Below are 14,416 nucleotides of genomic sequence, written 5' to 3'. Positions count from 1 at the left end.
CGCCACGGCGAGAGACCTCATTGCGCTCACGGAGCCGGCGCCTTCTCAACCTGTGGCACCGCTTCGTACAGTACAGTCCAGGGGCAAGCCTACCTTGATACGCCCGCCGTCTCCGGGAGTGGACTCACGGCACCGCTCCCGTTCTCGGAGCAGGTCTCGACGCCGCTCGCAGTCCCGGCACCGATCTCCATCTCGGCATCGGTCGTACTCGCAGCACAGATCTACCTCCCGGCACCGGTCTTCTCGGCACCGACTCGAGCACCGGTACCGGTCGGAGTCAAGGCGCAGCTCCCGGCACCGGTATGAGCGCCGCTCACAGTCGCGAAGCCGCTCCCGGCACCGAGTTTACAGACGGTCTTTGTCATCCAGATCTGGGTCCCGGTACTGACATGGACATCGGCACCGTTCTCAATCCCGGTACCGTTCACCGGCACCACGCAGAGGTCGCTCGCCGTTGGGTCGGCACCGCTCAGCACCGTACCAGGACGATTCTCTGCACCCACGCTCGGCACCGCCCTGGCCCTCGAGATCGGCGTCTCACTCGTCTGAAGGGACCCCCCGTTCAGCGTACCCTGCTCAGGGTCAAGCTGCAGACGACTTGGGTCATTGGCAGGAGGGGGCAGAAAACTTGCGACAAGACCCTACGCATTGGTCTTTCTGGACCCCTTGGGCGTATCGCCAGGCTCAAGGGGTTCCACTAGCGACCTCTCGCTCGGCTCACTCTGAGCCCAGGGCTCCTGAGGCCACCATCTCCCGTCCTCTCCCAGGGGGTATGGAGGCTTTGCCCCGACGCCCACCCAGGAGCCAGACCCTGGTGCAGGGGATCCTGCACCTCCGAGTCCAGTGGAGCCGGACCCCCACACAGGTCCTTTACCCCCTGAGGCGTCGTCCTCATCTTCTCCAGATGAGGCAGTGGCAGGTACAACACCCGCAGGCCCACCTCCTATAGATCTTCGTGCCCACCAAGACTTGTTACGTAGGGTGGCATGAAATATGGACTTACAGGCCGAGGAGCTAGTGGAGGTGCAGGACCCGGTGGTGAGCATCCTTTCATCGGCTGCCCCAACCCGGGTGGCGTTACCCATTATCAGAACAATTCAGGCTAACGCTACGGCCATATGGCAAACCCCGGCCTCCATCCCTCCCGCTGCCAAGGGTGTAGAGAGGAAGTACTTTGTTCCTTCCAAAGACTATGAGTACCTCTACACACATCCCCCACCGTGTTCACTGGTAGTCTCATCAGTGAAAGCCAGATATCGCCATGGCCAGCAGGCGGCAGCGCCCAAATCAAAGGACGCTAAGTGCTTTGATTTGTTTGGACGCAAGGTTTATTCGGCGGGGGGTCTGCAGCTCAGGGCTGCAAACCAACAGGCGCTCTTAAGTAGATATAACTATAACTCATGGAACTCCATGGGGAAATTTAAAGAGTTGGTCCCCCAGGACTCGAGGGAGGAGTTCGGGGCCCTGGTGGAGGAGGGCAAAAAGGTGGCTAGAACCTCCTTACAGGTCTCCCTCGACATTGCGGACTCGGCCGCCAGGACACTAGCATCAGGGATAGCCATGTGACGTGTCTCCTGGCTCCAGGTTTCGGGGTTGCCACCAGAACTACAGCAGACCCTGCAGGATCTGCCGTTTGACGGCCAAGGCTCGTTCTCCGAAAAGACGGACTCTAGGTTACAGAGCCTCAAGGACTCGAGAACCATGATGCGCTCCCTGGGGATGCATGTCCCAGGACCCCAACGCAGGCCATTTAGGCCCCAACCGCAAAGGTTCTACCCTCCTCCTCCTCGTCCGAGACAGGACTTCCCCAGACAGCGGGGACGAGGTGGTAGACGGAGATCGACTGGCCCTTAGCAGGGTCAGAATCAGGGCCCACCTAGGCCGTCTTCAGGCCCTAGGCAAGACTTTTGAAGCTGTGCCCGAGGACGGCGCACCAGCCACTACCCAGGATCCATTTCCTTTCTTTCGGGATCACCTCTCCCGTTTCCACCGTGCTTGGTCCCTTATAACTTCGGACTGTTGGGTTCTTCGCACGGTAGAGAGGGGATATGCTCTCCAGTTTTCTTCTTCCCCTCCTTCCCACTCCCCCTCCCCGTCCCTCTTCAGGGACCCTTCTCATGAGCATCTCCTCATACAGGAGGTTTTTGGGCTCCTCTCTATGGGAGCCATTGAGGAGGTTCCCCCAGAGTTAAGGGGCAAGGGGTTTTACTCCCACTACTTCCTGATCCCCAAAGCAAAAGGAGGCCTGCGACCCATCTTAGACTTACGCGGACTCAACAAATTCATAGTAAAGTTGAAGTTCCGCATAGTCTCCTTGGGGACCATCATCCCTTCCCTGGATCCTGGAGACTGGTATGCCGCCCTCAACAAGAAGAACACTTATTTTCATATAGCGATCTACCCCCCTCACAGACGCTTTCTTCTTTTCGTGGTAAACAAGGTACACTACCAATTTGCCATTCTTCCCTTCGGGCTGTCCGCGGCTCCGAGAATGTTCACCAAGTGTATGACCATCGTGGCAGCATACCTTCGTCAACAAAGGATACAGGTGTTCCCGTATCTAGACGACTGGCTGGTCCGCGGCCGTACCAGGGAACAAGTTCGGGCGCATGTCCGCATAATACTGCAAACATTCCACGACTTAGGCATTCTACTCAACAAAGAGAAGTCCACTCTGGAGCCAACCCAGAGAATAGAGTTTATCGGGGCAGTCCTACACTCCACACTCGCCCGAGCTCTTCTGCCACACACTCAGTTTCGCGCCATCACGAACATCATCCATGGACTCCAGGCCTTCCTGATTACCACTGTAAGGACGTGTCTCGGTCTGTTGGGTCACATGGCCCCTTGCACGTACGTAACCAGACATGCCAGACTTCGGCTTAGTCAACTTCAGGCCTGGGTCTCGTCGTGTACCGCCCTTCTCGGGACAGCCTGAATATGGTGGTCACGATTCCAAGCTCGGTCTTGACCTCTCTCAACTGGTGGCTGGATCACAAGGCGGTTTGTGCAGGAATGCCATTTCACGCCCCACAGCCCTCCATACACCTAGTCACGGATGCCTCATCTCTAGGTTGGGGGGCTCACCTCGGGGAGCACCATACCCAAGGCCTGTGGACTGCATCCCAACTAGCTCTGCACATCAATGTTCGGGAGCTGATGGCTGTGCGCCTAGCCTATCAGGCATTTCTCGATCTCCTACATGGCCGCTGCGTGTTAGTCTTCACAGACAACACCACGGCCATGTTCTGCATCAACAAGCAAGGAGGAGCCCGGTCGTCTCCCCTATGCAAAGAGGCCATTTGCCTGTGGGAGTTCTGCATTGCCAACTCGATACATCTCATGGCATCGTTCCTCCCTGGAGTCCAGAACACTCTGGCAGACCGTCTCAGCAGATCCTTCCAGACGCACGAGTGGTCGATTCGCCGGACATAATCTAATCCATCTTCCAAAGGTGGGGATTTCCCCAGGTCAACCTGTTCGCATCGCGAGCCAACAGGAAGTGCCATGCGTTCTGCTCCCTTCAAGGGCGATCTCCAGGCTCCCTGTCCGACGCCTTCCTTCTAACGTGGAAGGACCAGCTGTTCTACGCTTTCCCTCCATTCCCACTGGTCCACAGGGTACTGCTCAAACTACGCAGAGACCAGGCGCATATGATTCTAGTCGCTCCAGCTTGGCCAAGACAGCACTGGTACACCACGCTTCTGGAGCTATCGATTCAAACTCCGATCACGCTTCCCTTGTGCCCAGACTTGATCTCCCAGGACCACGGTCGATTGTGTCACCCCGACCTGCAATCGCTCCACCTTACAGCGTGGATGCTCCATGGCTGAATTGGACAGAATTGCAATGCTCACATCCTGTGCAACAGATTCTGCTGGGAAGTAGAAAGCCCTCTACACGGACCACCTACTTAGCCAAGTAGAAGCGGTTCTCCTGTTGGTGCGAACAGTGGGCCACGCCCCCCTTGCAGGCGTCTATTCCCCTCATAGTCGAGTATCTCCTGTCCCTGAGACAGCAGGGCTTGGTGATATCTTCAGTCAGAGTTCACCTGGCCGCTATATCGGTGTTCCACCCAAGAGAACACGCTTCCTCGGTCTTCTCTAACCTGATGGTGGTTAGATTTCTCAAGGGCTTAGACCGCCTTTACCCGCAGCAACGCCAACCTGTTCCAGCGTGGGATCTTAATCTGGTCCTCTCCAAGCTCACAGGATCCCCGTTTGATCCATTGGCTACCTGCTCGCTCCTTTACCTATCTTGGAAGACAGTCTTCCTCATAGCCATCACTTCAGCAAGGCGTGTTTCTGAACTCAGGGCGCTCACATCTGAGCCTCCGTATACAGTCTTCCATAAAGACAAGGTGCAGCTTCACTCCCACCCTGCCTTCCTTCCCAAGGTGGTATCAGCTTTTCATGTGAACCAGGATATATTCCTCCCAGTCTTCCATCCTAAGCCGCATGCTACATGTCAAGACCGGCGTATGCACTCCTTGGACGTGCGCAGGGCCCTTGCTTTCTATATTGAACGTACGAAACCATTTAGAAAGACGACGCAACTTTTCGTTGCAGTAGCCGACCGGATGAAGGGCCTACCGGTCTCCTCCCAACGTCTCTCCTCTTGGATCACGTCCTGCATTCGTGCTTGCTACGACCTGGCCGGTGTCCCGACTCCGCGCCTCACTGCTCACTCCACGACGGCCCAGGCCTCCTCGACTGCCTTCCTGGCTCAAGTTCCAATCCAGGACATTTGTAGAGCTGCAGTTTGGTCGTCAGTCCACACCTTCGCCGCTCACTACGCGCTTGTACAGCAGTCCAGAGCCGATGCTGCATTTGGATCAGTGGTTTTGCACACGGCAATGTCTCACTCCGACCCCACCACCTAGGTAAGGCTTGGTAGTCACCTAATTGGAATCGATATGAGCAAGCACTCGAAGAAGAAAAGACGGTTACTCACCTTTGTAGCTGTTGTTCTTCGAGATGTGTTGCTCATATCCATTCCAAACCCGCCCCCCTTCCCCACTGTCGGAATAGCCGGCAAGAAGGAACTGACGGGGCGCCGGGTCGGCTGGGGTATATATCCAGCGCCATGAAGGCACCACTCCAGGGGGCTCCACAGCCGACCCACCGGGTGTTGCTAGGGTAGAAAACTTCTCCGACGATCGTGCACGCGGCGCGCACACACCTAATGGAATCGATATGAGCAACACATCTCGAAGAACAACAGTTACAAAGGTGAGTAACCGTCTTTTCATTCTTTTAGGTCTGACTTTGGATTTTTTCACACATACCCCTGCCCCTGTATGTGTGTGTGCGTGTGTGTGTGTCGCGGGGGGAGGGTGAGGGGAAGAGTTACCCTATTGCCAACTCTAACAAAGTTATTGTGGGAGCTGATCCTGGCTCCCACTGCAGGAGCTCACTGGCTGCTGGATGGGACGGAGCTTCCAGCTTCTCACCAACCCCCCAGCATCTAATTCTGTCCCCCCAGCCCCACCTCAGCCTAGCCCAGCCCAGCACCCACCCACATCTGCCCTGTGCCTCCCAGTGCCACCTCCTGGAGCACAAGGGGCTCTTCACACATACACACCCTTCCCAGAGCTGGTGTTGCTGGGAGGGGGAGGGAAATGTCAGTGGTCCCCTTTTCATCCCCCCACCCAAACCCTCCTCTGGCTCCTGCGGGGGAGGGGGAGAGAAGAGCTCTGATGTCTTCCTTGAAACAGCTGCCACCTACCCCCTCTCGCCCCTGACATCTGCCCCTGACCTCCCCCAACTGCCTCCCACCCCCCCTTCCCTAGCATAAGGGAAAAAGGACATAAACCCCAAACACCACCCCCCCCCTTCACTGGCCCATCCCAGCGCTGCACATTCACCCAGCCCCAACAAACACTCCCCTCCTGGGGTTCTGGGCCTCAGAGCCGCTCAGCCAGCTCCTGTCAGTGCCCCAGGACGGCCCAGACCCTGAGGGACAAACTGCCCTGGAGAAGTCCCCCGGCTCCTCTGGGCTGAGCCAGGTGTGAATTTGGCCCTGTCTGGCCAGGCTGCCTGGCGGGGGCCTGCTGGGGATGAGGTCCCAGCTGAACACCAGCTCCCGGAGGGAAACAGCCGGGACCTCATCAGCCGGGAGAAACGCCCACGTCCACTGGGCCCAAGTTAGGGTTACCAACCCTCCCAGTTTCTCTGGGAGCTCCTGGAATCAGGAGGCTACTGAAGCCAAACCTGGAGATTTTAGGCTGCTAAAAGTCTGGTGGTGCAGCAAGGCTAAGGCAGAGTCCCTGCCGCCCCTGGCCCTGCACAGCTCCTGGAAGTGTCCAGCATGTCCCTGTGGCCTCTGGGGGGGTCAGGGAGCTCCGTACGCTGCCCCTGCCCTGAGCACCAACTCTGCAGCTCCCATTGCTGGGGAACTGCAGCCAATGGGAGCTGCGGGGGGTGGTGCCTGCAGGCAGAGGCAGCATGTGGAGCCCCCTGGTGCCCCCCAGGGGCTGCTGCAGGGAGGTGCTGCCTCGTTCTGGGAGTGGCGTGGGGCCAGGGCAGGCAGGGAGCCTGCCTTAGCCCCACTGTGCTGCCAACTGGGAGCTGCCCGACCAGAGCCCACACCCCTCCTGCACCCCAGGCCTGAGGCCCTTCCTGCACCCAAACTCCCAGAGTCTGCACCTCTCACCCCCTCCCACACTCCAGCCCCAACCCCCTTCCCCAGCCCAGTGAAAGTGAGTTAGGGTGTGGGAGAATGAGTGATGGGCGAGGGGGATGGAATGAGCAGGACAGGGCCTCGGAGAAGGGGCATGGGCGGGGCAGAGGGGAAGGGGCAGGGCAGAGGGCACAGCAAGGGTGCTTTGGTATGTGTGATTAGACAGTTAGAATCATAGACTATCAGGGTTGTAAGGGACCTCAGGAGGTCATCTAGTCCAACCCCCTGCTCAAAGCAGGACCAATTCCCAACTAAATCATCCCAGCCAGGGCTTTGTCAAGCCTGACCTTAAAAACCTCTAAGGAAGGGGATTCCACCACCTCCCTAGGTAACCCATTCCAGTGCTTCACCACCCTCCTAGTGAAATAGTGTTTCCTAATATCCAACCTAGACCTCCCGCACTGCAACTTGAGACCATTGCTGCAGCCTCTTCCCAGCCCGGCTCCATTTCCAGGCCCTTCCCCTTCCTGCCCGGCCGGCAGGTTGGTGGGGGGCTGCAAGACCCGGGGAGAAGCTCCGAGGCCGAGGATCGCGATTAAACCCCGAGCCGGGGCTGCGGGTTGGTTTCACCCCGTCCCTCTCTGCCCCCTAGTGCTGCCCAAGTTCGAAGTGACCCTGGAGCTGCCCCCCGTGGTGACGGTGCTGGATGAGACGCTCCTGCTGCGGGTGTGCGGCCGGTGAGTGTGAAAGCAGCCCTGCTGGGCCGATAAAGGGGGGCTGGTACCGCCCTGGACCTGACTCCCCTCCCCGGCCCCCTAGGCCAGGATCTGACCTGCCCCTTCCCTGCCTGCGCCCCTCTGCCCCATGCTCATGGCCAGGCAGGGTTCCCTGGGGCTCTCACTCCCAGCCACACAACCAGCCCCACCCCAGCAGGGTGATGGACCCCCCACCATGGGCAGGGGCATTGGGCCCCTCCCCTCCCACTTACCCTCTCCTTCCCCTCTGCTAAACAGAGACACCTACGGGAAGCCCGTCCAGGGGAGGGTCCAGGCCAGCCTGTGTCGGGAGGAACAATCAGCAGATCACTGGTACCATCTTCATGGCGTGCTAACCGGGGATCTGTGCACTGAGCTTACTGGCCAGGTGAGTGCAGCCGGGGACGGGGGGAGGTACATGACATGCTGCTGGAGGAGGCACCTCTCCATGATTTTCTTACACTGGCCAGAGGGGGCGCTGTGATCTGCCTTGGTGATGTTGGTAACATTGGTGTAAAGCTGGTGTAAGTGCAGGCGAATCAGGCCCTGGATCCATCCGGGTCCCCATCTGGCAGGCTGGGGGTGGGGACTGGCAGCTGTGTAGCAGGGCTTAGGGACTTATACAGCCCCCCTTGACCACAATATCTCAGTGCCTCACTGTCACGGAGTCCCTGGGCAATGCTCTGGAACTGCTCCCCACAAAGCCAGTCAGGACTTTGGGGAGCAGTCTGTCTTCAGGGCAAGACGCTCACACGGCTTCACCTCCTGGGTCTGCCCTTGGAGCATTCACCATATGCCCCTCCTTGCGCTTCCCACAGCGAGTCCGTCCAGGCGGGGTCCTGGGGAAGCCAGAGGGTCCTGCCCCCCCATTTCGCAGTCAGACGTGACTCTCCGCCAGCCAGTAAAACAGGTTTATTAGATGACAGGAACACGGTCTAAAACAGGGCTTGTTGGTCCAGCGAACGAGAGCCCTCCGCCCGGTCCATTCTGGGGCCCAGCAAGCCCGACACCCCGTCTGCCCTCACTCCTAGTCCCCAGCCAGCTCTAAACTGAAAACCTCCTCCAGCCCCTCCTTCTCTGCTGAGTTCCTTTCCTGGGCCAGGAGGTCACCTGATCTCTTTGTTCACCCACACCTTTACCATCCCCTTGCATGGGGGAAGGGCCTGGCCATTAGTTGCTAGGCGACAGAGGGTCGGCCAGTATTCAGAGGAAACATTAAGAACAGTCCCACTTAGTCACATCTCTCCCACTTCGAGACTGAACTGAGTGAGGTCACTTTAGCCGGTGATCTGGGGAAGTTCAAACCCACCAACGTTCCCATGGATGCCCCAGCATCTCTCCCATTTCTTGGTGGGAGTTACACAGGACATTCCAGTTTCAGGCCCTCCCGTGGGTCTGTTGTGCTTGATGGCACTTGCAGGCTGCATGTGGGAAGGTTTATGCGGCCCGTACCCTTTTGCCACCCCAATACCCCTGGGGTTTAAACTGGGATTGGATCTTGTCCCAGCGCTCCAGTTTGGAGGGCTGCAATTTGGGCTCTCTTGGTTAAGAGCCCCCATCTTGACCTTCACCACTCTCTGAACAGGTGTCTCTGTCCCCAGCAGCTCGGCCTCACTACCTTGCATTTGACACCGCCCCGTCGGAGGAGAGTGGTCAGTATACACAGTAAAGCACCGCCCAAATAGATACAGCAGCAGCTTTCTAAGGGCCTGCACCATGGTCAAGCATTTCTTCTCTGAGGCTGCATAGTTCTGCTCCCGGGGCAGCAGTTTTTTGCTCCGGTACCCGATGGGGTGTCTCCCCACCTTAGCATCAGCTTGCATCAGCACCATGCCCAGCCCTGCATCTGAGGCATCGGTGCACACAGCAAAAGGCTTGGCAAAGTCTGGGTTTACCAGATTTACCAGGCCCTGGATTAGAGTCTCCTTCAGTATACAGAAAGCCCTCTGGCGTTGCTCAGTCCAGACCACCTCGTCTGGCTTACCCCTCTCACATAGCTAAGGGATGGGGGCAGCTAGGGGGCTAACGTGGGGTAGAAACCTCTGGTAGCACCCCGCCATCCTGATAAAGGCCTGGACTTGTTTCTTGGTTGGGGAATGGGCCAATCTCTGATCATCTCCACCTTGCACTTCTCGGCTTTTACCATCAGTCCTGCCTCCTTGAGGCAGCCCAGCACCCTCTTCACCTGGGACACCTGTTCCTCCCCGGTCTGGCTAAAGACACACATGTCATCGATGTACACCAGGGCCAAGTTCTCTATCCTCCTCAGCTTGTCTAGAATTTCCCCAGGCCTAGGCATCGGACACTGTGATGGCTTTAATCTTCCGATAGTCCCCACAAAACTAGATCATCCCGTCTTCCTTGGGGACCAGCCCCACGGGTGAGGCCCGTGGGCTCTTGAACAGCTAAAGCCAGCATGTCCTTGACCTCTTTCTCCAGGTTCTGGGCTGCTTTCCCAGTGACTCTGAACGGGGAACACCTGATGGGGAGATTGGCTCCCACCTCAGGGGAGAGATCCACCAGGGGGTCCTCCCCCTTCTCCTCCCAATCCTCCCCTTCCAGGTCCAGGGGTCCCCTCACTCTCCTCCCATCCAGCAGCTCAAAAGGGAAGAACCCTGAGGATTCCTGGGGCACCACCAGCTGCCTCCCAATTCCCCACAGTTTTACTTCCCCTTGGGGAGCCCATTCCTGATACAGGAATCCCTTCTCCCACAGGACTCTGTCCCTGCAGCCTTCCCCAAGGCAGATTGCAGCGCTGTGGCCAGCAAGTTCCCTCAGCTTCTCCAAGGAGGGATCCTTCTGCAGCTCGGTCTGGAAATCAGCTGTTGGGGAAGGGAGTGGGACCTTCTCCCTCTCGCTGGCTGGGCCTGGGGTCACAGCCCCTCTAAGCCCTGTCCCTGGTAGCTTCCTCCCTGCTGTGTAATCACTTCCCAGCAGCACGTCTGGACCAGGCAAACCTGGTTGGCAGCCAACCTGCCCTGCCTGTGTCCCCCCCCACTCAGCTGGGGTCTCAGCTCCCACCATGCTCAGCGCTGCCCTTGTTGTCCCAGTCGGGGCAGGCAGCAAGCTCCCTGCTCTGGTCACAGCATCAGAGCCAGCCTGAACCCCCTCTCCGGTGTGCAGGAGGGCAGGGAACATTTCTCTGACACACTCAGCCCCTGGGGTCGGGTTACAGGTGGGCAGGTATCCTGAGCCCAGCAGCCCCTCCCTTCTGCCAACCAGGTCATTTGCATTTTCACTGACCATTTCCATCTTAGCCAATTGGTTCCCTGGATTCAAATTCAAATCCTCAGCCGTTACAGGAGCAGGGCCTGGATCCTGTCCCAAAGAGACACAGTCACCCCCCAACAGGACCTCACAGCCGATATCCTGGAGAACCCCAATGACCAGCCAGCCCGACCCCTCCTGGGTCTGCACAGGGATCCGTGCTATAGGCAGGATGAATGGTTCCATCCCTGGGACTTTCACCCAGGTCACCCAGCCCCTCAGGATCTGCGGCTGCACCACCCGGGGCCCGACAACAGTTCTTTGTGTCCCAGGGTCTGGCTGCCCCAGGCATGTCTCCCCCTTGACCACGACCTTCTGCTCCCACTAGGGGTCCGAGGGGCCTGAGCCCAGGAGACTCCAGGCAGACACATAGGCCGGGGCCAGGAGTGGGAGCCTGTCCACCACCCCACCCATCTGGCTGACAGTGTCTATGGCCTTGGAACCCAGCAAGGGAGCTAGATACCGAAGCTTTTCCACAGGGTCCCCCTGGTTCAAATCACCCGCCTGCTCAAAGGCCGTGCGGTGGGCATCCACATCCCCCCCGCTTAACCAGGGGCAGCAATTTAGTGTCGAGACTCCCTGCGGAACTGGCAGCACGGGGTCTATTCCCACTCACCCCTGGGGAGCCCCCTATGCCTCTCCGCTCCACCAGCACCAGTCCATGCTGTGTTGCTTTTCCTGCAGCTTTTCCTCAGGCTCTTGCTGTCTCTCACGGTCCTCTCGCTCTCTCAGACTCAGCTCCAGTCCCATCCTTCTCCGATCCCCTGATGGGGAACCCGATCATGAAGACCCTCGTCTGGTTGGAGGCCAGACTTTTGGGGATGCCTGGCTACTGCTCCAGCTTCTCCCAGATCCTCTTGTAACCCCAGCTGGGTCAGGAATCTGCTCCTTAGAGTGGTCCTCGTCCTCCAGCTGCACGATTAACTGGGCCATGGTGAACTTCCCAATGCATAACCCTCTCTTTTTGCACAGTATTACAATGTCCTTCTTAAGGAGATGGTGATAGGCCATCACTCCGCTGTTCCCAAGTTGCTTTGGACTCACAGGCCCGTGTGCTCTTAGCTCCCCCACGGTTTCCAGGAAGAACCCCTAGTGTGCCAGCCCTTCTCGAGGTCACCACCTCTTTGCCAGGGTTGAGCTGCAGACTCCTCCGCCCTGGGACCGCTCGCTGCAATCCCCAGGGGAACCCTGTCACTGCAAAAGTCCTTCTCTCTCCCAGGGTCGAGCGGCAAGCTCCTCCGCCCCTGAGACTGCTCCCTGCAGTCCTCGGGGGACCCCGTTACTCCAACAGTCCTTCTCGCTGGTCACACACTCCTAGGGGTTAATCACCCCCTGAAACCGTCCCTCTCTAGCCTTCAGCACGCCTGGCCCTCATTATCCCCCCTTCGTTTTACTGCTCCCCAGTCATTTACTGCGAGAAGCGCCATTCACGGGGTGCAGTACATCCTACCGCTGCCACCAGTTGTCACGGAGCCCCCGGGCAATGCTCTGGAACTGCTCCCCACAAAGCCAGTCAGGACTTTGGGGAGTCTCCTCTCCCTTGGAGCAGTCTGTCTTCAGGGTGAGAAGCTGACACGGCTTTACCTCCTGGGTCTACCCTTGGAGCATTCAGCATATGCCCCTCCGTGCGCTTCCCACAGCGAGTCCGCCCAGGCGGGGTCCTGGGGAAGCCAGAGGTCCTGCACGCACCCTCACTTCGCAGTCAGACGTGACTCTTAGCCAGCCAATAAAACAGAGGTTTATTAGATGACAGGAACACGGTCTAAAACAGAGCTTGTAGGTACAATGAACGGGACCCCTCAGCCAGGTCCATTCTGGGGCCCAGCGAGCCAGATAACCCCGTCTGTCCTCACTTCCCGTCCCCAGCCAGCTCCAAACTGAAACCCCCTCCAGCCCCCGTTCTCTGCTGAGTTCCTTTCCCGGACCAGGAGGTCACCTGGTCTCTTTGTTCTCCCACACCTTTAGCATCCCCTTGCATGGGGAAAGGGCTTGGCCATTAGTTGCCAGGTGACAGAAACTGAGGCACCCACACAGTATTCAGAGGAAACATTAAGAACAGTCCCACTTCATCACACTCACTTACCCTCCTAGCCGCCGGGAGGTGGGGCAGGCTCCTGTCCCCATTGTACAGATGGGGAACTGAGGCACAGAGATGCTCAGGGTCCGTCCGCACAGCAAAAAACCTGTGGCAGCATCTCTGAGCCCAGCTCTGCTGCCTGGGGCTTGTGCTGCGGGGCTAAAGGAACAGTGAAGACCAGGGGTCAGCAACCTTTCAGCAGTGGTGTGCCGAGTCTTCATTTATACACTCTAATTTAAGGCTTCACGTGCCGGTAATACATTTTAACGTTTTTTAGAAGGTCTCTCTATAGGTCTATAATATATAACCAAACTGCTGTTATATGTAAAGTAAACAAGGTTTTCAAAATGTTTCAGAAGCTTTATTTAAAATTAAATCAAAATGCAGATCTTATCAGTTTAGTGTGATCCTTGCCCTTGCTTTTCCTTGCTGAGTTTTCCAATGTCTGGCACGTATTTGGATACTTTAAGCTGCACACAGGCTTCTGAGTGATCAGTTGTTAACGGCTCTGAGAGGGTGTTGCGGATTGTGGGGGAGTTAGGGCCCTGCACCCCTCTTCCCGAGATTCACTGCGACTCTCAACCAGCCAGTAAAGCAGAAGGTTTATTTAAGGACAGGAACACAGTCTCAAGCAGAGCGTGTAGGTACGACCAGACCCCCTCAATTAGGTCCCTCTGGGAGGTTCAGGGAGCTTAGACCCCAGCTTGGGGTTCCCTGCGTTGCACCACCCAGCCCAAACCGAAACTAACTCAAAACTCCTCCCGCTGCTCCTCTCCTTTGTTCAGTCTCCCGGGCAGAAGGTGTTAATTCTCCCCACCCCCGTTCCTGGCTCAGGTTACAGCTCAGGTAGCTTCCTTCAAGGGAAGTCCCACATCCCCACTGCAACCCCCCTGCAACATTCCCAGGTCAAATCTGCCCTGCTCCCTGCTCCGTCACATCTCTCCCCCCTTCGAGACTGAACTGAGCGGGGTCACTCTGACCAGTGACCTGGGGAAGTTCAGGGCTCCCTCTCCGGGACAATGCGTCCGCTATCAGGTTGTCACGTCCCTTCACATGGACCACGTCCATGTCATAATCCTGCAGGAGCAGGCTCCATCTCAGGAGCTTGGCGTTGGCTCCTTTCATCTGGTGCAGCCAGGTCAGGGGAGAGTGGTCGGTGTGCACGGTGAAGTGACGCCCAAAAAGATATGGCTCTAGTTTCTTGAGGGCCCACACCATGGCCAGGCATTCCTTCTCGATGGCCGCGTAGTTCTGCTCCCGGGGTAGCAACTTCTTGCTCAGGTACACGATGGGGTGTCTCTCCCCCTTTTCATCCTCCTGCATTAACACCGCCCCCAGTCCTGTGTCTGAGGCGTCGGTGAACACCATAAAGGGCTTGTCAAAGTCTGGGTTTGCCAGAACTGGGCCACTGACCAGAGCCTCCTTCAGCGCCCGGAGAGCCTCCTGGCACTCCTCGGTCCAGACCACTTTGTCTGGCTTCCCCTTCTTGCACAGCTCAGTGATGGGGGCGGCTATGGCGCTAAAGTGGGGCACGAACCTCTGATAGTACCCTGCCATCCCAATAAAGGCTTGGACCTGCTTTTTGGTTTGAGGAGCGGGCCAGTCTCTGATCACCTCCACTTTGGCTGGTTCCGGCTTTAGGCAGCCGCTTCCCACCCGGTGGCCTAGGTAGGATACCTCAGCCATCCCCACCTTG

At 57.8% G+C, this 14,416-nt stretch overlaps 1 protein-coding gene across 1 annotated transcript in view; it reads left to right on the top strand.

Annotated features, from left to right (window-relative positions):
* LOC128829338 (alpha-2-macroglobulin-like) overlaps positions 1–14,416 on the top strand; it is a 43,635-nt gene that overhangs the window by 16,210 nt on the left and 13,009 nt on the right. The window contains exons 7-8 of the mRNA XM_054014719.1: positions 7,274–7,358; positions 7,635–7,764. Coding sequence (XP_053870694.1) covers positions 7,274–7,358; positions 7,635–7,764 — 215 coding nt within the window. The remainder of the gene's footprint in view (positions 1–7,273; positions 7,359–7,634; positions 7,765–14,416) is intronic.

This window comes from Malaclemys terrapin, chromosome 25 (genome assembly GCF_027887155.1).
Source record: "Malaclemys terrapin pileata isolate rMalTer1 chromosome 25, rMalTer1.hap1, whole genome shotgun sequence".
Lineage (NCBI taxonomy): Eukaryota > Metazoa > Chordata > Testudines > Emydidae > Malaclemys > Malaclemys terrapin.
This window is presented reverse-complemented; position numbering and strand designations above follow the sequence as displayed.